The sequence below is a fragment of the Nymphaea colorata genome, chromosome 12 (assembly GCF_008831285.2).
Source record: "Nymphaea colorata isolate Beijing-Zhang1983 chromosome 12, ASM883128v2, whole genome shotgun sequence".
In the NCBI taxonomy this organism is placed as follows: domain Eukaryota; kingdom Viridiplantae; phylum Streptophyta; class Magnoliopsida; order Nymphaeales; family Nymphaeaceae; genus Nymphaea; species Nymphaea colorata.
This window is the reverse complement of record NC_045149.1, coordinates 17,949,184-17,972,040: the sequence shown is the minus strand read 5'-3', so window position 1 is coordinate 17,972,040 and position 22,857 is coordinate 17,949,184. Positions and strand designations below refer to the sequence as shown.

At 38.8% G+C, this 22,857-nt stretch overlaps 2 protein-coding genes across 2 annotated transcripts; one reads left to right on the top strand and one right to left on the bottom strand.

The window, feature by feature from the left end:
- Positions 1–5,905: 5,905 nt before the first annotated feature.
- LOC116265149 (aquaporin TIP1-1-like) lies at positions 5,906–7,436 on the top strand. Its single transcript, XM_031645673.2, has 3 exons — positions 5,906–6,119; positions 6,294–6,544; positions 6,784–7,436. Exons 1-3 carry the CDS (start codon positions 5,981–5,983, stop codon positions 7,150–7,152), a joined length of 759 nt encoding a protein of 252 aa, XP_031501533.1. The 5' UTR covers positions 5,906–5,980; the 3' UTR covers positions 7,153–7,436.
- A 4,511-nt stretch (positions 7,437–11,947) lies between these two features.
- On the bottom strand, positions 11,948–20,234 carry LOC116265466 (transcription factor FER-LIKE IRON DEFICIENCY-INDUCED TRANSCRIPTION FACTOR-like). Its single transcript, XM_031646065.2, has 6 exons — positions 20,229–20,234; positions 19,073–19,120; positions 15,848–16,197; positions 15,525–15,722; positions 12,971–13,144; positions 11,948–12,233 (listed from the first exon to the last, which is right to left on the bottom strand). The coding sequence occupies exons 3-6, from the start codon at positions 16,040–16,042 to the stop codon at positions 12,138–12,140; spliced, it is 663 nt and encodes a 220-aa protein (XP_031501925.1). The 5' UTR covers positions 16,043–16,197; positions 19,073–19,120; positions 20,229–20,234; the 3' UTR covers positions 11,948–12,137.
- Positions 20,235–22,857: the final 2,623 nt, after the last annotated feature.

The following is a 22,857-nucleotide window of genomic DNA, read 5'->3' as shown; positions in this document are numbered from 1 at the left end:
GAATTTCGCTATAAAAATTCCTTGTCGACAGACATGGATTTAATATGTTGAAGCCAAAAAAAAAATGACACTTATGCAACCAGATAAACAAATTTATAAGCCGATCAGACTACTTACATTGAATGGGCAAGATATTTCTCGGAGATGAACAGTTTTGAGGCCTCTGACTGCTTATCTCCAGACCCTACCATCTTCTTAATTCGATTTTATACATTTAGAGAGAAAAAATTTCTAGGACCATTTTGTTTTTTTAAATATCTAGTGACATGAATCATGCCACGATAGAGTTTGGATCAATGGTTTACCAAGTCCGACTTCATCTAATATAGCCTAATCTTATCATGATTCAAATCAAAACAAAATTTTTATGTTATGAAATCAAATTCAATTCCAACAGTCTTAAATTATATTATATTATATTATATTATATAGGACGTGGCAGAGCATCCGGATGGCCGGAGGACTTCAGCTTATTCATATGCACGCCAACACACTGGCTCTCACACACACACAGTCCCACGGTGAAGACTCCAAAAATAACTAAACGAAGTGAACGGTCATTTGGAAAGTGTTCACTTTGTAACCTCAAAAGAGAGTGAAAATTTTTCTCATTACATGGGAGGGGTTGACATTTTCACCCAAAAGAGAGAAACTCTCCTCTCTGAAAAAGTTTCTTCTCCTTAAAATGTACCCACGGAAGATTTAAGTAGTCCTTTTCTTTAAAAAATCTCCAAGCAAAAACTCCTTAAGGGCGTCTTTGTTTACTCCTGATTTTAGATCGATGGATTTGAGATGTTTCTGATGCAGCAAAAGATTCATAATAAAATCCATGGTTCGTCAAACTAAAGATCTTAAGTCAGAAGTAAGATCCACACTTGAAATCCTCGAGCTCATTTTAGCATGTTGCATCGCGAAAATGTATGATCCAAGATCAAGGGAAACATGATAATCTTATATTCATGGATCTCAAATCGCGAGGATCTTAAATACGAGTAGATCAAGAGAAATCAAAATGTCTCCTGAAAGAGAAATGAAAAACAGTCTCGAACCCAACCCGCTAACGTGTCGACACATCAATAGGATAGAGCTGGACCAATGGGAAGTGTCAGGCAGGGCCAACTCATCAAGGGTCCCACCTGAGATCAGCAGCACATGGCATAGTCATGTGTGGACAATGGAGACAGCATTCTCACCACAATTGAAGGAGCAAGCATTTACTATTCTCCACTGGCAGCACACTGGGCCTGCTGATGTTGATGAGATGCTGGGCCCTGCCCCTTCCCTAGTGTCTCTCCATTAGGGTTCATCATTATCCTCTTTGTCACCATATAAGATCAAGATCAATAAATGAAGGGAGAAAAAAAGGGAGGAGAAACTATGGGAAATCATCATGTGGGTGCCACTTCCATTGATCTAGTGACTCAGTAGGATGCATTCTCAGCCCTTGGATGTGGCACCAAACACATACCAACCCTGATCTAGCATGTGCTAGTAACAAATGATGCACCAAATGCACCAGAAGGGTCCATTTGACAATTCTTACTAAACAAGTCCTCATGTGACTTCTTGATTCTTTCTAAACACATGTTCATGTGGGAAGTAACACTTTAAAGTGAAAAAGTTTTTCCATATTCTTGTAGTTGTTGATTGACTTTCCTTGTATCAATATGTCAGTGTTATGGTAAACTGAAATTGGTGAACTTAATCATTGTCTTTTCAGGACTTTATTAGCATCAAGCAATTATTTACCCACCAATGATAGGAAATTATATTGTGTTAGTTGCTGATAATTGAAATGGCTCAAAACGTTGAAATCTTAGACCTTTTCTTTCCAGATATGCAAGCTGAGTTTAAGCTTATATAACTCTTATCTGTTGATGCCATAGAGATGCAGTTTAAGTATTGAATTCCTAACCCTAAAAGGCCTTCTGTAAACCACAACGCTACATCATTTAGGCCGAGTTCGAGTTCCACAGGTGGATTACCCTGCATCTTTCTAATAAAAAAAGAAGAGGCAAGCAAAACAAAACTACGTACTCTTAGCGTAGTTTGGCAGCAAAGACGCTTTATGAATGTCCCATGAATCTATCCTACAAATTGGAGTACGTTCATGAAACAATAGTGCTAGTATTTGATAAACCTACATCAATATTTGGGGTCAATTTATAAGACACTCACAAACTGTCTCTGCTGCCAAACAATCATTTTCAGAATATAAAGTGAATGATTTCCATCAACTTTTTGTTGGCTTACCCTTTCCATAATGTCCATGCATGTGAATTTCGAACTTGAGGCCATGTTTCTTATCTTGAGTACCTACTTCTTTCTACCTTCATTTTCTCTTTTTTTTTCCTAATCATCAATGGTTAAGATGGTATTGAAATTAGTAGGTACAAGACTTCTAGGTGTGAGACCAGTAATGAATTATCTTAAGTTTTTATAAGATAGATGTTTGAGAGAAAATCAAGGAGAAAAAGCTGTTGATTAATGTTTTCCGACTAAAATACCTTATCTATTTTCCCTAAGATATATATATATATATATATAAATTCCTTACATACAGATCTAACATCTACACGTCTCATACCTACCAATCTCTCTCTCTCACACATGTATATATATATATATAACCATGAAAGATACGGCCCACAAGATATTAAAAATTCTGCGTCGATTTGAATTAAAATTAGGGCTCCAAACAAGTGTAGGTGCCAGTCTGAAGCCATAGATTTTCAAATCTTCAAACTCATAGATTTATTGCAGAAAGGATCTTTTTGAATTGCCCTTTGCAATCTACTTTTTAAACGTATACAGTACGAAAGGCCATCGACCCCAAAGGCGCCAAAAGTTCATGAATTGGCGATGAAAATGCAAGTGGCATCACATCCTGCCAGCGAAGAAGGTGAATTAATTGGTTCAATGTCACATTAAAAAAATAGAATACATATCCAAATGCGCGATAGATCACCTTATTTTGATGTTCTTGCCAAAAATTATCAAAGAGGACCACCAATATATTCTTATTATATGGCTTGGTCACATGTGTTAGTTTTATCCTGTATTGCAGACATCATTTATAAAGTTGATAAACACATGGACTGGCCCTGCTTAGGAATGGTAGTTCGCTGGTGCACTTGGTTGCACCAGCCGCTGGTAGGCGGCAGGTCACTGGTTCAAATAATCTCTGAGGCGCCTGCCATATCCTTGCGGTTTTACCAGTTTGACTGGTTTGAAAGTTCAACCGTTAAATACCAGCCCTCAAACACAAACAACAAAGTATGATGAGTCGGCAATGTCAGCTGATAGAATCAAGGCTCAAAATTTTCTCTCTTTTTTGCTTTCTGGGTAACATTTTTGAATCACATGAATTGATGTTGAAAGATGGGGAAGTTCTTCTCATAGGATGGAAAAAAACAGGTCATAAGGTTATAGACTGCCTTCTATCCAAGGTTTTGAATACATGGTGCTTAACAAACTATAAAGAATGGATGATATCATGCTCTTAGTAAGATGTGCAGCCCCATATTGGTAGGGCCTCTCATGAGATGACTCCTTGTTCAAACTCCAGATCATAATGCTAAGCCATCCTGGCTGGGCCAGCAACATCCTTCTTTATCAACTATGGGCTCTTTACAGATTGTACTAGTACTGCCATCCTTGAGTGATGTCCCCTTCACATTCTAAAGTCAAATTGGGAACTTTCTCTGAAAAATCCTTCCTAGGGGATGCAATCTCTAACTTTATATGAGCCTGCTGTTGGGTTGGCATATTTGGAAGTGCAGGTGGAACTTTAATGCATCTTGAAGTTCCAGAAGTTTTAGATCACCAAATTTCAGAACTTAAAAGATCTTATTTAGCAACCAAGCAAACCCATTTGAGAGTGGTCTTTTGGGCTCTTACACAACTAGAATTTTGAAAATAAACTTTAAGGCTTGATTAATAAAGTGTAGTTCCAGATATATTCCTTCGCTCTTTAGGTTTAATGACCGTGAGACCAGAGGTGGAGCAAAGGTAGGGCCTGCATGGGCCCTTGTCCCATCTCAATTGTTTTATTTTAAAAAATTTACATGTAAATTTTAAAAAATTTCATTTATACTATATAAACATTTTGAAAAGTGACCTCCCTCGTGAAATTTAGAAACTTTAATTCGACTTTCCTCATGAAAATTTTTTTGCTCCACCACTGCATGAGACATGAGAAAGTTGCAGACATTAAATGTGAGCATTGCTTGATCGTTTTCAACACTAGAAGGACAAGCATTTATTTTCTAGGAAGTAGTTGAATATAAAAGATAGTGTAACCGCAGAAGTATAAACAGGACTGTCTTCCAAATTTTACATTTAACGTCAAACAGTGAATTCCTGCGTCGCAAGGCCTTTATGATACTACCAATAGGGATGTCAGTATATCCAATTTGCATTAAAACTGTTCTGAAAAAGCCGGATACACAGAAACATATTCAGAAATGACATCTGATTTTGATTTTTCAACCATCGTTTTTATTGCATGGATGACAAGAAATTATATTAGAAGGTTTTGAGTGATGCAGATGGTCTCACATCTGCAGGGTCAGGCTTAAGAATATCAGCCACACCGGGCGTTGTGGCATTCTTATTAGAAATCTATCTCGTAATTGTGCTCACAATTTTTTTGATCTAATGTATCGATTATTTCATGAGGTTTTCATTTCGATTCGTTCCAAAGTCCAGAGCTATTTCTACTAACGAGCCAGGGCGTACTTCTTTTTTAAAAGGTGCACACACCATGAACTAGCAGGGTTTTCTAACTTGCCTATCTTAAACAACGCTCAGTTTTGCCTAGCCCTGGTTACCTCCCTGAATTTTCAAAACAAAGTTTTACAGAAGTAAACCCAAAAAAAAAAAGCCTGTTGCCTCTAACTGCATCCCCTCTATTACATTCCAAATCTAGTCGCATCATTCACATTTTCTTTTGAATTTATAAGAAATTGAAGGTTCTCTAAATTCAAATAAGGACTTCAGACGGATTTACTTCTTACTTGTCTCTTGTAAAAATATAATTGTAATTGACACGCTCTTGTACGCAATATTTACACTAATGCTCTGGATCTTGTGCCAAGAGCAGACGAATATCTCAACCTAATCAAAAGGTTACTCAACGTGGCGACCATTTCATGGTTAACGTGTCGACCGCCGGCCGGTCGCGGACCGGATCGGCCAGCTGCTCCGGTCGGCCATCCGATGAGCTGTAGGGACAACGACCACAAAGCAAGGGGCTGTAAGGGAACTGTCCCACGGAAGATGGCATATTCTCCAAAAATAATTGACAATTTCTTTTTTTCACGGAAGTCCCTAGTCAGTAGTTATTTTCATGTTTGTCCTTAATTTTTTGAAAGTTCTTTGTTATTACATTTCACATGCAATAAGTTGTTTTGCACATTTCGGTGAACAATGATTCTTTTGCATATTTCACCCGAAAGTACCATCTTAGTAAGTGTCATCTTAATATTCAGTTTGATCTTCTTCCCTTTTTTTAACCTCCACCATCCTTTTCTTCAAAACCAAGAAGCGACCGACTGTATTTTGCGTCATTGAAAATGGTGGTTCGTTTGCATTCGTGTTGTGCTACAGAAGAATGAGAAATAAGTTGCGTCTTGCTTTGAATCTAAACATGCTTTAGGATTTAGATGGAGAAAGGTCAACTGCGCTACATTCGTTTACAAAATTCTCAAAAAGAGGGGAGCTGCATAAAATGTTTAAAAGAAAAGTTGGAAAAGATGAATGATGTTGGAAAATAATCCCGTGGGAACCATTGTCACTTTTGTGAGAGAACCTCCAATTCTTAACCACCAGTCTTAACCGATAGCCCACCGGCGACAGCCGGTAGTCGTCCTGTTCCTTGAGTCTATATAAGAACACTCGGATGCAGGCAGAAGAGAGCGCTTCTGAGTTGAAACTGTGTGTGAGAGAGAGAGAGAGAGAGAGAGAAAAGGAGGACAGAATGTCGATACCATTTTCGAGAATTGCTTGGGGGAGGCCGGAGGAGGCATCTCACCCCGATGCCCTCAAGGCCGCCCTCGCCGAGTTCATCTCCACCCTCATTTTCATCTTCGCCGGAGAGGGCTCCAGCATCGCCTTCAGTGCGTCCCTTACTGCCCTCACCGCTCCCTCTCTTTATATTCTTCTCCCCATTCTTCTCATTACTTTATAACGAGTGAAACCATCGATGTTCTTCGATGTTTCCTTCGTGTTTATTAGTTATTCCCGTTTAAGTACGTGTTATAATAATGCATGGCTGTGGTGTTATTCTGCAGACAAGTTGACGGACGATGGGTCGACGACGCCGGCCGGGCTGGTGGCCATAGCTCTGGCCTACGGTCTCGGCCTGTTTATCGGCGTCTCTGTGAGCGCCAATATCTCGGGGGGACACGTGAACCCCGCCGTCACCTTCGGCGCCTTCATCGGCGGCAACGTCACCTTCCTCCGCCTCGTCCTGTACTGGATTGCCCAGCTCCTCGGCTCCACCATCGCCTGCCTCCTCCTCAAGTTCACCACCGATGGCCTTGTACGTACTACACTCTTCTTCCCTTTTTCTCCACTCTGTTCCTCAGCGATGGCGGTCCTTTTCCGGCATTATGGTGCTGGATCACGTTGACCGTCCGGTAGATTGGCCTTTTTGTCCACGCTGGAGTGGCAGCTGGATCGCGCCACGTCGCCGTGAACTCTACGCACCACGGTCTTTTTTCCGCGCCAAGGATTTTTGCCTTTTTTTTTTCTGACGTTCTGAAAATTTCGGGTGTGCAGTCGACGCCGGTGCTCACACTCTCCAGCGTGTCGGTATGGGACGGGTTGGTGTTCGAGATCGTGATGACCTTCGGGCTGGTCTACACCGTGTACGCGACCGCCATAGACCCGAAGAAGGGAACGCTCGGTACCATTGCGCCGCTGGCTATTGGTCTCATCGTGGCTGCAAACGCCTTGGCCGGAGGGCCATTCACCGGCGCTGCCATGAACCCGGCAGTCGCCTTCGGCCCTGCCCTCGTCTCCTGGACCTGGACCTACCACTGGATCTACTGGGCCGGTCCCCTCATCGGCGCCGCCATCGCCGCACTCATCTACGAGCACATCTTCATCACCCGCACCCACGAGAGGCTCCCCACCGGAGAATGCTAGAGGAAACTAAGACCCGTGAGGTCTAGGTTCACTTTCTTTGCTTAATTTGCTCGTGCAATTCACTGGTGGTGATCCATCACTCCTCTGCTCTTCCTCTCCCTCTGGCTGCGAAGATGTGAGGTTTTGCTGACGTTGGTGGCGATGGATCGTGGACTCTCTGTCTCCCTCTTTCTTGTTGTATTCTTGAATTCTCTCGGTTCTTCTATTGTGTGATTTTCCTCCTGATCTGTTCGTGTTGGAGTGCTTTAATGTGCATGCTTAGCCGCAAATTAAATTCTCTCTCACTCTCTTTTTTCTTTCTCTCTCTCCCTCTCTCTCTCTCTCTCGGCTTTTCAAAGTTTTGGACGTTTCCTTCACGAAAAGGTAACATCCTTTACTAATCTTGATTTTGACTTATGAGTGTGTCCAAAAGCACAGCGTAACCGGTCGGCCATATAGTTGCAACATTTGATTCCCATCAGCATTATGCTTTTGCATGTTGTGGTATGAAATGCAGTATTAAGATTGAGTACATTCTCCTTGTGACTTCGCACCAATGCAATTCTTATACCAAATAGCAGTTTAAGGAGGAAAGGTTTGCTATGGATAATAATCCTCTCACTCACCTTGATATGATTACGAATTATAAACTTGGTAACTAAACAAGAAATCAAACTTGTGACATATTAACCAGGAGCAAACACCCTTGTAAACAAATAATAAGATTCAGAATCTGTAAAACAGGATGCACGTAGAGGTTTTTTTTACCAGCTTGAATGATCGTTCCAAGACTGAATACGTCGGTTTCATAATCAGCTCATGAATTTTGAATACCAAAAAGAAAAAGGAAAGCGAAATCATGTTAGCCTAGCCCGGTCTTTATAAGTTCGTGATGCTTTCAGATCTAGAACGATCAAACACTTTCGATTAATGTACTTCTTGTTAAACTAGTACCAAGTTTCACCTATCGACCAATCTGACCTAAGATTTGAACCAAGATTTGCACCAATTAAGTGCAGAGACCTTCATTGGTTAGCCCACTTGCTTAACTACGACGTTTCTTGACACCCAAAACCTGACAATTAATGTACCATAGAATCAAAGTCATAGATCTCGAGAAAACAATATGATATTTTGAAACATCTAGATTTCTCTAACTATCCCCACCCTTATCCATTTTTCGGACAAAGGTCTGGATCTAAAGGGAATATGCCAATCCCAAGTTGGAGTCAAGATCCATTGGACCCTTTATTTATGGCACCACCAACTTTATTTATGTGATGACAACTAGCCGTGGGGCAAGTAAACCAGTTGGCCAGCCATAATTTTGGAAAGATACAACACTTCATCCGCAAATTGCTGATTAAATAAAATGTTTGTTGATTTCCCCTTGATTATCAAACTTGTCGGCACTTGGGCAGCTTCTATTTTAACCAAAATCAAAATATAAACACTTGAGCTAACTAATAAAATCATCAATGACACTTTCTTCCATGTGCTGGGCACCTACAATGGCAAGAATAATGGACTTAATTAATCTTAGATTGGATATAAATGACTACCTACTTCGCCACTATAAGAAATTATTAGCGTGTTAATATTTGTACATCTTAAGACAGAGGAACCGATCGCGCATAGCATCATATCCTTCAAAGGGCCCAACATAGATGACCGAAAGCTAGCTGGGTCCGCTTGAGGCTGGCTTGATGTGTACATGACAAAGATGTGACACAGTCACATTCACGTGGGTGGACCTCATTGTCACCGTAGTTGGTTTGAGAACTCAAAGAAGCCGAAACCCCTTTCATTTTTTATGCCTCTGGAATTTAGAGTTGCATTGGGATTTAGGTGGAAGCGATGTACTTAGAGTGTGTCTATCCACCATTTGCAGTGCAAAAGAATAGTGTCACATTACTGAGTTGCATGCAGCGTGCAGCGTCTAGAAAGAGTAAGAATCAGTCGACTAGTCATCCATTTTAATTTAAATTGGGCTTGGACTCTATGTATGGTTCGGATGATCGCACCTGAGAAGAGAATGGAGTGTTAGAGGAGATACCAGACATGTTTTACTGTTTCATACAATGTAAGGAGTACATATTGAAAAAATATGACGATCAGCTTATACAAAATTCATATGTCAATAAATTGGTAGTGCCGTTGGAAAGGTTAAGGCTAGGCAAAGCGAAAATGGCGTTTCGTGATATGGAAAAATTGAGAATTATTAGCCCGACACAAGGTCTGTCAATAAGTCAATGTTTGATAATGAGAACAAAAAATGGCTGTCTTTTGCTGAATAAAAGTTGTTGTACTCAATATAGTTATGAATCCTTTAACATTGTTCAACGAAAATAGACCAGCTATATCAAAACACACCGTTAATGAAGGAGATTGGAATCCAAGGGAAACCTACCCTGACAATTGCACTCAAGGCGTGATGGGTGTTCGGGTCCGAACACCAAAAAGTGTGTTCGTCCGGGTAATTCAGTCGTTTTTTTACAATGTTTTTACATATCATTTCTATCTTTACAGAGGGTTGGTTTTCATCTTCAAAGAGATGCATTTTGGTCATTTCAGGCCCCAGACACCAGGAGCAGAGCCACGGGCCTTGGCCCCCTCAATTTTTTTTTTTAAATTTACATGTATATTAAAAAAAATCATTTATCCTATATAAAATTTTTAAAAAATATATATATTTGAGTTACTGTTGAAATTTTGAAACTATAATTCAGCTCTTTTTATGAAAAATTCCAGGACACCATTATATAACCACCTCCCATTGACGCCGGCCGTAGACTTCGATGAACTCAATGACATTGTTGAAGGAAACCGTTGCCCTTTGCTTTTCGATTGTCACCACCTTCATCTTGAAGCAGGGAAACTGCGTATAGTTCTCCTTTTTACCCGATTCCACGCAACTTGTGAACGAGGGAGACAGAATACTTTCTTCCTTACCATGGATTTGTCCGTAGATAAAATGAGGTTCAATATGCTTTCAACACTCCACCAACTCACGAGTAAATTAAAAATCTTGGTTTTTAAGTAGCTTTTTTTTCCTCAAATAATAGGCTGCTGCTTACTAAATTTGGAATTTTAATTGCCGTTGTTATCGTATTGGCTTTATGCGAGTTGATAGTTCAAAGAAATTATACAGCTAGTTATTTGTCATGAATTGTTCAAATATCTTCCGTTTTATAAAGAGAGTTGATCAAAACATTGAATTTCAATGTCTTAGAACAGATAGTTCCCAACAATTAATAGGAGAACATAAGTGCGGTCAGATTGTAAAATTTGTCTATTGCCAATCAAAAATATTGAGCGGCAATATATGAACACCTCAATGCAGAGGACTCATGGATTTGGCTGTTCCCATTGGGCACAGTTTTCAACCGAACGTTTGGCTGTTCCCAATTGGGCACCGTTTTCAACCGAACGTTTGGCTGTTCCCAATTGGGCACCGTTTTGAACTGAACATTTAGATTAAAATGGGCACCCATATTTTCACTGTTTTATATTTGAGGGTTGTGCTATACTTCTAGGACTACTTAAGTCGTTTCCTTGATAAGAGGCGTCTTCTTGGAAACAGTTTTCCAACGGGTGATGTTTTCTTATTAATTCCTGACCCCCCTCCTTGAAGATCCCCCGTTTAAAATAACAGAAAAAACGAAAAAATTTCTTAACAACTATTGAGCCCATTTTCTAGAGTTCAGGAGGGAATTTTGATCGTAACTTCGCCATATTCTCTTTCAATTGTGATTTATTTTGGCTGAGACATCTCATACTATTAGAGCGCGTGGCATTTTTTTCAAAAATTTTGCCTGATTCGTAAATACCATGATCCATACAAATATAATAAATACACCTGACGTTTAACATATGGGCCTTCTCCTTATTTCATCTTTTATATATATTGATGATTGCTGGCTGCACCAGGCACATGCCAATTTTAAAGTATAATAGTGCATCGCAATCGCGAGAAAATATTGACGATGAACCGCACGAAATGGCTTCTAAAAGCTTAATACAAGCAAATTCAAAATTTGCCAAAAGATTTTGAGTTGTTTTACACAAAAGCAGGAAAAAAAATAGTAACAAATATGAGCAGTGCCATTAGGGTCGGCTGCGTATCGTCGAGAAATCGATAGGGGCCGTGTCTACAAATATGTGCCGCGTTTAAAAATTTTCTATACGAATCTCCACAATATAAAAAATTAAAATTCAGTATTTACAACGAAAGCATTACGTTTGCATGTGAAATTTGACCAACCGACTGACAAATGAGAAATTTCAACATAAACTTGCAGTACCATGTACTGCAAGGATTAAATGTACTGCTGCTCTTTACAGAGCCTTCTGGAGGCCCCAGTGAGTACTGTAAGGCTTGGCTGTAGTACTGCCGTGCCCTGTGTAATTTTCATTGAGTGTTGGTACTGCTGGCGCCTCGCACGAGAGAGGGAGAGAGAGAGAGATTTTGAGAATTGGGTCGCGTCAAGAGGTCAGTTGTGAAGACAGAATAAAAATTTTTGAGAACTTGATATTAACTAAAAAAAATTAGAATTATGGACTGCCTTAAAATAACATAACAGTTATTATAGAAAAAGAATTATGAAACCGTTCACTTTCTCTGCTATAACTATGAAGGAAGCCCTATATTGTTGGCGTTTTAGTCAGAATGACCTACGACAAAGTTTAAGATTTCCAAAAAAGACAAGCTTTGTTATGAAGTTACCAACAAAAACAAACGTATTCCATTTTCAAAAGGACAACCCCATTTTCGAATAAAGAAGACAACGAAAAAGAAATTCGCGTGAACTATTCACTCTATGATTTATTCGTCAAATGTTCAACTCTTGTTGTTATATATCGTATTAGCTAACTAGATTGTACTAAAAATATTATCCCACACACATTTATCAACTACGTTGTATGCACTATGCACACTATTACTGTAGAACTGATATGTACAAACTAATCCCTCCTCCCGCCCTCATGTCACATGACCGTCTAGCCTATAGGATTCCCGGAGTACCGAATCCATGGATAGCGAAACCGGACAACAACGATAACTTCAACGCGGCCTCATTGATTTCCTCGCTGCCTCCCACCTGACGCACAAAGAGTTTCTCATCTTATATAATCCACATTATGTACGTATATACATACAAAAACATGTACACCCACGTACACAAAAAGGAAGAGAGAGACTCTTTGGGGCTTGAATGCCCATGAAAATCCAAGCACAATAGTTTTGTAGTTACGAAAATCGGTGTACTGATCATAAGCCATAATCGGGCAATGTGAAATGTAGACATATGGAACACGTTTAATGTGCCTGCGTGCACGTGTGGAGAAGGAGAAAAGAGTTGAGCGGAGAGAGAAGGGGGAGGAAAAACGCTTATGCTCAAGTTCAACCCTCAAGAAGAGTAATGCCCACGGAAATCAAACGTGAGACACACAGCCTTAAGCACCTCCTATCGGACTAACTATGCTACGGGTGAGAAAATTGAGAGATTAAACAAAAAGAAACCAAAAGGAGGATAGATGGTTATCATAAAGGGTAACAACCTTTGAATAAAATGACTATGGCTTATGATCAGTAGACTTTTCATAATTACAAATCATTCCGCTTGGATTTTGATAGGTATCCAAGCCCGCAAAAGTCATTACTTTCCATCCTACGGAAAGCTGCTAATTGAATTGTAAGCTTTAGGGGCATCTTTGCCACAAGTGCATAAAATGTGTAGCGACTACCATTTGGATATGAGCCCGCACTTGCCTCATTTCCACTAAGCACACAGACACGCTAAGACTGAGCTACGAGAAATAAAGCAGAACCACTCACATGAATCGTAGAAGTCAAATTGATATGTTCGCCTTCGGCAGTTACGTTTGAGCTCTGAACGATTACTTGCTCGAGAGACTCGAGAACTTGCAACAACCCGACCACCACTCCTTTTGCCCTGTTGCACATGATCTTAAGGTAGAACTCGCAGTTATCTACGCGGACCAGAGTTATCTGCAGAAAGAAGCGAACCGAGGTCGAGTTATGATTAGTTTCAGACGCCTTCAAGGTCACACCGTAACTAAATGTTTGCAGGAAAATATTTCCGACGAAAAGCGTCGCTAAAAAAATGCTATAGTACAAACTCTGGCTGGCAAGGCTACTTACAACTCTTACCTGTGAGCTCACTCTGATAATTAATACGGCCGTTCCAGACTCAACTTCTGCAGTGGGCAAAGATATTTTCCCATTGTTTCTGGAAGCAATTGATCTTTATTTTCGAGGATGTCTATGGCGATTTAGCATAAAAATCAAAAAATACTTTTAAGATAAACTACTACAGAGAAATATGTATACGCGTATCTGTTGCATACGAGCAGTGATCCTTGTTTTCAAGAACACAATTTCATAATCATCGTGAAATATTTTTTGAAATGTATCTGTATTCATAAGGCCCCTTATTGTCATACCGTATTAACTGCACCATTTTCGGCATGCCTTTTCTTATTTTATTAGTTATTTAATATTTTCCATCAGATATCTAATCACAATAAAATAATCCATCCAGCAAGGTATCAACTAAACATCATCGTCAATCTCACCAGTTTAACATTACTTGCACGAAAGATTAGAGTATTATGAGGTGAAATGACACCACATGACACCGGTGAGAGCATTCACGTTTTCTTTTGTGGATGTCCCACGTGTGTAGATGTGTGCGTGAGATTGTGTGAGAGAGGGACATTTTTTCCTTTCTCCCAAGATGTAATTTATGGGCCGCGTTTGGATGACACTTCGGAACTGGGTTTTTTGCCTTTAACTTGACTTCGTAAAAACCAACTCAAGGAACAATAAATAGTGACAATGTGCAGAGGCCTTTTGAGGCATGAACAAGCAAAATTTGAGAAAATATTTATTACTTGAAAGAACATGTCTTTTATTTTTAAAAAAATAACAATGTCAGGCACGGGAAAGTACATAAGCGCGCATGAGAATCAACTCTTTACTGTGAAAGGTTCCCATGCGGGGGTATGTATGTTTGCTGAACTCAGAATCTTTTTCATGTATAATGGATTCATACTTTTAAACAATTAATGATCTCAAAAATTCGGGAACAGTGCAGTCATAACCTTCTCATTATTGCAGTGGACATGAAATATTTATGCTTTAAAGCATTTTGTGCGTGCGATGCATTTTTTTACTATGATAAGAAGCAACATAAAATGCAAGAAGATGTTTCTCACACAAAGAACTTGCTCCTCACAAATTCACCACGCCCGCCCATGAAAGGAACTAAAATGCAACTAAAATTATGGTGTGCAAAAGGCAAGCGTGACTATTTGAAAGTAAAAGCGACTAGAGATACTAAGGGAGGCAAATGTACGCGCAACAAGAGTGTTGATGCTCAAAGTGTCATTAAGGAGCACAGCATATATAAAGAACTAGAACTCGGATGATCGGTACGTAGCACATTCAGGAAAGGCGGAGTTTGAATCGAAGTATAATATAGTAGCTTTCAAACTCAGGTGGTGGTAATTATAGCATTACTTTGAATCATCTAAAATTTAGCGTTTCCCTCAGACAATCCCCTTGGTGAGGGACCGGAAAACATAATGCAGCATCAACAATCCAAGCATAGTGATAACTTAAGTATTTGGAAATCATTGTCTTGAAAACTATTCATTTTATCACGCTAAATTGACCTTGTCTGCAAGAACAGCGGTAATTTTATAGATGTTTCTGAAAAACAAAGGACGATTAACTTTAAAACAGGACTACCAACAGCTGTAATAGTGAAAACGCAAACAGATGCGCATCATGGTAAAAAGTAAGCGGCATTCCCCTGCCGAGACTTTCTATTAGTATCCCAAAATGGATCACGGAGTTCCCTTCTGGAATCTGTAGTCATATCTCACATAACTTCACATACAACAATTAGGGGAAAGTGATATGTACCGAAGTTGCGCAATGTTCATATTTTAACTCCAACAAACGATACGCTTGTCGCAGGAAGTACCCGACGAAAGTGTAAGATTAGAGAATATGTTTGTCGTTCTCTTTTCCATTGGAAGGTAAACCTCAGATGATAAATTTAGATTTCAAAACCTGATTGGAAAGAAGAAAAAGAAACTGACAGTGATGAAGATGATGAACGAACAAACGAGCGGCCATCTCCACAAACAGTTCTACGACAACTAGATTTCAGCACAAATACGTCTTTCTATAATAAAGAAGAACGAAGCCAATTTGATATGACCAAAAAGAAAAGATACCCCTGATTTTACATGTAAAAATTTTCTTCTTCATTTCAAACTTTATGATTTTCATGTTTTAGAGATTATGAGAAGCAAACAAAATGAGTAAATGTTAACGGGACACAAAGTTTCGCTATTACCTGCACTATCTTCCTATTGCTCGATTCCTTCTCCGCAACATCGTCCTGCTTTGGAATGGGAACCTCATCTAGTCGACAGGCTTCTCGTCCTCGTAGGCAAGATTCTAGATGAATTATTTCCTGTGACAATTCCACCGCTTCCTTCTTCAACTGTTTCACGTAAATCACCGCATCTCCAACTATAGAAGCCTTGTCCATCTGCAACCAATTCTAGACAGAAAACGACATCAGTATGTATATAGGTTTTTCTTTCTTCTTCCAATCAAAATGGTAGTTTTTTCTTCCATCTTTGCAGTTACAAAATTCTCACAATAAATGACGACCTTGGTTATGTTGGGCACCAAAGAACGCAGGGCAAGTAGCCTCTGTTTCATACTCCCCCTCCTTCTTCTCTCTGAAAGCAGAGTCCTGGATAAGGGAGGAGATGGGGTCGCAGATTTGCTGGAAGAGGAGAGGAGGGCGGGGTGGCGGAGCTCTTCATTGGAGGAGGAACAGGCGATCTCTTGATCCAAGCCCATTTCGGTGAAGGGTGCTTCATAGAAGGGTGTCTCTGGTAGGCACGTGCTGACATCGAAGGAAGTCTGCAGCAGTAAAGATTCCAGGAGAGGGAGTCTGTTGGTGCATGGTGGCTGCTGCCGACCGTCCTCCTGGTCTTGCCGCACCTCCTCCAATCCTGTGACGAGAGTCATCAAGTTAGGTTAGATTAAGTTCTCTGAGATCTAGGAGAGATTAGGTTCTCTCTCCCCTATATATATATATATATAATTAATTAATTGAATACAGTCCTATTGTTAACTGCCTGCCTGACTATATGCTGGCCAACTTTCTGAAATCTACAGTAATGAAGTGAAAAAGCTCAACCTTTTATTATAACCCTGAAAATTTTCACCGAGATCTACTGCACCTATTCAATTTTATATTCCATAGTTTTTGACAAATTTAAAATAACCTAAAACCATTAAATCATAACCTTTTCAAACCTAGCTACAAATTTAATCCTTCGAAGTTCATGATGCCCCATGGCGCGGGACAGTCATAAGTAGTGTGTGACATACTGACATATTTGCTCCTCACACATTCAATAATGGATGTGTTTATAGCTTTATGCCACAAGATAATATTCCAATACTAATACATACTTTAAAAATACATAAAATTGGTTTCTGCTAATAAATACAGCATATTTAAATATATATAAGCCATTGATTCGACATCTTATGGAGAACATGTGTAACTACACAAGCTTTTGGACTTAAAAGCGTATCGTTTCTGTGCAGATGCTAGATATCTATAGTTTGACTAATAAAATAATATTTTATTGGCTGACAAGAACAACCAGTGATCGTCTTGTTGAGATGTTGCAACCAAAAAATCGTTTCTCACCTTTTGGACCTAATAAGTTGCCCCAGTTTTTTCTGAAAAAAAAAAAGGCAATAGGATTTATGAAAGATGGTTCAAGCTTGTTACGGAGGCGCTTGAGTGGAGCTCCAAATTTTCATTCATAAAAACAAAGCCACCTTTCTGATGGAACTTTTTTCGCCTCATTCCTCCTCATTTCCAAAGTTAGTTGTGGTTGCAAAGCATAATCAAGGTTAGATCAACCATACGTGGTTTCGCCGACAGACTCTGAATCGGCCAATCCAAATATGTGAATAAAATAATATTTTTGGAATTTTAAATAAGAAATCTAAATGTACCAATACAGAAAGAAACACAAGCAGACACGACGGCCATATTCTGTGTGTTTCAGAAAAACAATACCACTACTCCGGATGCAGCTCTTTACAACAGTCGTTTGCACTTACCGTGAGGTCAGAACTTTCACAAATAAATAAATTCCTGGAGGAAGTTGAACAAGTTCATGATCACTCATAAAGTGGGATTCAGTTATGATAATGAGCCTTTACATTTTCGGCTTTCAAACGAGTTGTGAATTTTCAAAAGGAGGTTCGATATATATGTTGGGCAAATTGGGCAGATTCAACAATTGATTAGCTAAACCAGTTGTGGCAGTGCAACTTTACATTTACTTTAGAAAAACAGTAAAGATATATTAAAATAACAAAAAGGGGGCTTTGCATGACGCGCGAAAACCGTTTGTGGAGGTGGCAAGTGGTTGTGCTTTGAAAAGGCACTGCAGTTGTATTGCTATGATACCAAAAATGAGTTTTGCCAAAACTTATTTTTGATAAAAACTTCAAAAGAAAGTAAATAATCTAGCTTCCCTCACGTTATTAACAAAAAAAGTGTTTGGTCCTGTTACCCCAAACACAAACCAGTTTTTTAAAAACTGATTAAAAAAATCAATCTTTTACAGTTTGTCATCCAAACGCTGCTACAATCTTACAATATTCAAAAATACCGAAAAAAGAAATCTGGTAACGCTCCTCTTTCAGCCATTCAATGGAATTGGCGTATTTCATAAAATTGAAGACAGTAACCTTTTTAAAAAAAAGAAAAGATAATCACAAGGATCATCTCTCTCTATCTTAACTCCATGAAGTGGCTTAAATTCGTCCAAAGCGGACCCTTGGTACTCCATTTTTAATCAATGATTCATGTCCCATTGCGTGCAGAAACTGAAGTCAAAAGCCAGTTCTTGTTTATTCTGCAAGTTGGTGCTATAGGAAGAAGGTGATGGCGACATCTTCAGTAATTGTTTCAAAAACTAATTAATTGTTGCAGACATGCGCACAAACGACGCTACAGGATCGCATTCATTCGGAATCCATAACCCAAAGCGTTGTCCAAAATACTCGGATTAAATCAGAATTTTAATCCAAATAGACTCAATTAAGTATTCTTGAAACAGAACCAGAAATTTCGTGATATTATTGAAACAATAAAAGTGGAAATTTTGTTAATATAAACTGTGATATGAAGTGCAAAAAAATGTATTTTAACTCAAGTCATGATTTATATTAAAAAAAACAATCTTAAAAGGGGAGCAAAGCATGATACAAGCATATTCAGATTTTATTCGAATGACATAAGTACGAAAATAACAGGTCCGTTTTGAACTAGATTTCCAATTAAAACCGATCTGCTTTGAGGCGCATGCTACATAAAACTCTTTCCATTAATATTTAATGTTTAATAATATACACATCTATATATGTATATTGTAAAGAAGACTCCAAGTATATGTGTCCAAGAATCAACTACTACAATCAATTATAAATCATTGGAATAGTTTCAATCAAATTCGAAAGTTCTGCCTGAGCATAACTTATTTAACAAAGGCCGTCTTGTAAACAATTTTTTATGTAAAAATATGATTTACTTATGAAACTAGCATATAGTACTAGTTCCACTGATTTTCAAGAGCAATTAAAGTTTAATGCGTGCACATCAAACTCACACGATCCAACTCTTGCTTTGCACTAAAAGATGATGTAAATTATATATACGAGGTCTAGTCAATGAAACTCAAATGTGAAAACAGTAATTTTTGTGAAGTGACACTACTAAGAACTGTTTTGCATTTTTCAGAAGCGTATCGAGTAAAATGCATATATTCGAGTGTATTGTGAAACGGTTGTCATTACCTCTTAACAGCAGAACCGTTCGAGTGGCTGGGTCCTCAAAAAGGCTTCCTGTTATTAAAAAAGATAAGAAGCAGCACTAAGCAAGCTTACAGATGAGTGTAAATTTTACATGTAAGAGACGGTGAGTTTTAGGTATTAAATTAGATCTTACAAAAGCCTAAATTCATTCATCAAAATTCTTTGGGCTTACAAGCTGAGTTCACAAAAGAATATTTTAAACCTAGAAATCGCGCATTCCCAGAAAATTTGAAAAGTTAAGTTGTAAAATGCAAGTGCATGAGCAATAATTGTAACTGGGGTGGCATTATTGAATTGTTTATGTTGTGATTGAATAATTTGGTTAGTTAAGTTGAACTTGGAAAAAGGTTAGTACACTGCCAATGTTGCAGTACAAAGTAGTACAGCTCTTTCTGCCATGTTGGAAGAAGATAGTTCTTTTTTTGTGAAAAAAAAAGTACGCAGTTCAGCTTAGGATTGGCAGACCTCAAGGTGCTCGAAGTGAGGTGCTTCCTCCGATGATATGAACCAGCTAAAATGGGTCACCAAGTTTTGGCGTTCAAGTTCAGCTAATTTTGTGGACTCAAAAGAACTACAAAGCAAGAGCTTCTTCTTTTGTTTATGAAAAGGGCAGTCTCCTAAAGATAATTGGTCGTGGACACCAGACATTTTATGAAAAATTAGCTTAACGTCTCATTGGGAGGATGATTTTCGCGAAACATGCCGAACAAATATAATCTTAATAATTCAAGAGCTGGAGATCCATGCTGAAGAGAAAAAACGATTTATATTAGCCGAAAGACCTCGGACCGCTAATTGTTTTAAGTCCTCAAATTCAGGCGTCTATGAAATGTTTATTAACATTGATTTGAAGATCACATCCTCGCAATTAGTTTTATGAGATATCCAATTAGGACGGTTACACAAATATAATGATAATTTTCCCACCAATATAAGGCTCCTAAAATACAAACGTTTCCATGTGAGAGCACTAAGGATCATCCTAACTTTTTCAGCTAATACGCTATGATTCACAAATCAGAATAATTACAGTAACTTATCGGAAGGTAGACAAGGATTACCTTTTTAATCGCGATGTGTATTTTGTAGAAGACGGCTATAAAACTCCGTAGCCTATCAGAAGGTAGACAAGGATTACCTTTTTGATCGCGGTGTGAATTTTGTAGAAGACAGACAAACCTTTGCAGCCCGAACACTAACTCGAGAATCCCCAGGTTCTGCTAGAAGGACAAAGCTCCATATTGCAGATCTTCTCATGATAAGGCAGGAATGTGTAGCATACCATGAATGGAAGTACCTTTTTTATACTAAAGTCAGGTCAAGGTTCAACCTTACCGGTTCTTTATCTCTTAAAACAGTTTGAAGGGAAAAAAAAAAAAGGTAGACATCTACTGACGTTTTATCTTGAGTCCTCAGTCACAAAAGTTAAAGGGGCTAACTCACTTTTCTCCTCTACATGACAACCTTCATAATCATTTGTTTAGTAAAATTAGATGGCTGACATCAGTTCTCGTACTTGTTTATTGCTTATATGAGATATCATCTTATGATGACTTAACTATGCGGGATTGCTCATCGTATCCATGGCAATTAGATGCGCAATAGATTTCTTAACAAGAACGGCCGCGACTTAGATAAGATTATGTTCCGAGGCTCAGGCCAACCACGTTCTCACCAAAGCTTTATCCTCCTCCAATAAACTGGGCTAAGCAAATGCCTACCTGCTACATCTGATTCAGTAAGATTACTTCGAAGGTGTTTTTCATATACTTAATCTGTCAGAGCCAGCCGAGTTCAATTGTAGAAAGCAGGCTTTCTATTTAAAACTAATACCATTTTCAAAATGTGTACATTATAAAATAATTCATTCACACATTCAAACTGGCTGATTTGAGAATGCAACTCTGGGTACCTACTGTCTATTTTGTGAACTTTTCCCTGGACGATTGGTTTGTTGTTGTTGCCTTCCTAACAGCTTTGTTGTGGGGACGTTTAGTGAAAATGTTAAGAGTGTGTTCTCTAAAAAATATTACTCTTGATTTTGGAACCTGACTACATCAATATGGTTAAAAGCTGGAATAAGTACTAAAATTTAAACTTTTTAAAAGTATGGTCTCTCATGGGCAAGTTCCAAGCAGCACCAAGTGACCTGATCTGCATTCGCCTAATAGGAATTTATATCAGCCAATGTGCGCTCTCTCTCTCTCTCTCTATTAAAAGTGTGTTTGTGTGTATAACACTATAACTGCTAAGAAATAATTACTTGAATAGAATGCCATTTTGCAACATTTGAGAAGAAAGTGAAGTTAAAATGCACCTGTAGATCACCACCACCAGAATTACGACAACAGAGAATCGTCCTGCTTGATTCAGTAGCGCAGATTAGCTCTGAGAGGACAGTCCAGTTGATTGTGACCGTGGGAGACAGACCAAATAGCATATATCTAGAGTTAGAGTGGTTATTTTTTAGGCACATCGTTGAGATCCTGCAAAATTAAGCAGAAAAATCAGCAATTCCAACATCACCTTCGATGAATATCTCAAATATTTGCCAAGTAATTACGTACTGGAGAAGATCAAGACTATCACCTCCAGTTAACCCCCTCGAACTACTGAAAATTGCTGACACATAACCCAACTTATTTCATTTTTCTACGTTAACAATGCTTCTGTCCAGCTGACGAAGTGGTTCAACTTGCAACAACTACAAAGGAGGTCAATTGTCACGATAGCTAGGATGACTCACAGCTAATGTGGTTTCTTCTCCCAGAAGATCTCTTTTCAATAACTGCACGAGACGGGATCTCACTAAGCAGGACCTTTACCAAAAGCCTGACTGAAAAAAGACGTCATATACCTTTGTGACTGCAAAGTGGTCAGTAGTTGTTACGAGCCTTTTTACCAGTTTCCTTTCTGCACCCGATCTGGATACAAGCCCAGTGTATTTAGCGGACCAAGGTTAACATCTTGCATCCCTTAATTTATGACATTCTAATCTTGGCCACCATCCTGTGAAAAAATAGTTTGCGCCCCTGCACAATTAGAACATAGCCCAACAAGAGAAAAATCAAAGGAACAAATACTGCATAGAGGAATTGGCCATCACCCGTTCAACTGGTTTTTTGAGTCAGAAGGTCATGGAAGCCAATTTGATCACAGCATCTAAACCGAAGGGGGTTATTTCGTATAGAAGTGCCAAAAAAGGGAGTATCTCTCATAAACTGCACCACATACAGAGAGACATCAGACTATAACTGCATTGGTGAGCGAAAAAATAGCACTAACATAACAAGAAGATAGCTGGCTGTGGATGAAATAAAATCAGATATCTATAAGAAAGATAGAATACATGATCAATTTTGGGGACCAACAAGAAGGCATTTAGACATTATGTTTGCAGTAGCAGTCATGCAATGCATACGGGATTCCACTAACTACGATCGTAAGCTGTCTGAGCCTTGACAAACAATTTTTTCTTATCTGGTGAAATTTTAGGACATGTTACCAATTGACATGCATTCACCTTGTATGACACAGCATTATGAACCACTACAATGGGTGTCAATATATTGTTGATGATACACTGGCAAGCAAATTGTGGCTTTTTGGCGTTTAACCTTTATAAGTAGAATCAAGTAGCGATCTAATTGGCTCTGCTGACCACCATGGACTGCTGGTTATTTCAATTACTATCAAGCATACCTTAACCTCCAGGTTTGTTTCGCGAATGAACAGGTTCTCATTTTATTCTTTTGTCTCATGAATAA

Excerpts from the sequence above, each read along its gene's own strand:
- LOC116265466 (XM_031646065.2), bottom strand. The coding sequence starts at position 16,042 with ATGGGCTTGGATCAAGAGATCGCCTGTTCCTCCTCCAATGAAGAGCTC. Across the intron at positions 13,145-15,524 it reads GCAATAGGAAGATAGTGCAG|ATAACTCTGGTCCGCGTAGA; the intron begins GTAATAGCGAAA and ends TTCTTTCTGCAG. Across the intron at positions 12,234-12,970 it reads ATTTGACTTCTACGATTCAT|GTGGGAGGCAGCGAGGAAAT; the intron begins GTGAGTGGTTCT and ends TTTGTGCGTCAG.
- LOC116265149 (XM_031645673.2), top strand. The coding sequence starts at position 5,981 with ATGTCGATACCATTTTCGAGAATTGCTTGGGGGAGGCCGGAGGAGGCA. Across the intron at positions 6,120-6,293 it reads GGGCTCCAGCATCGCCTTCA|ACAAGTTGACGGACGATGGG; the intron begins GTGCGTCCCTTA and ends GTTATTCTGCAG. Across the intron at positions 6,545-6,783 it reads AGTTCACCACCGATGGCCTT|TCGACGCCGGTGCTCACACT; the intron begins GTACGTACTACA and ends TCGGGTGTGCAG.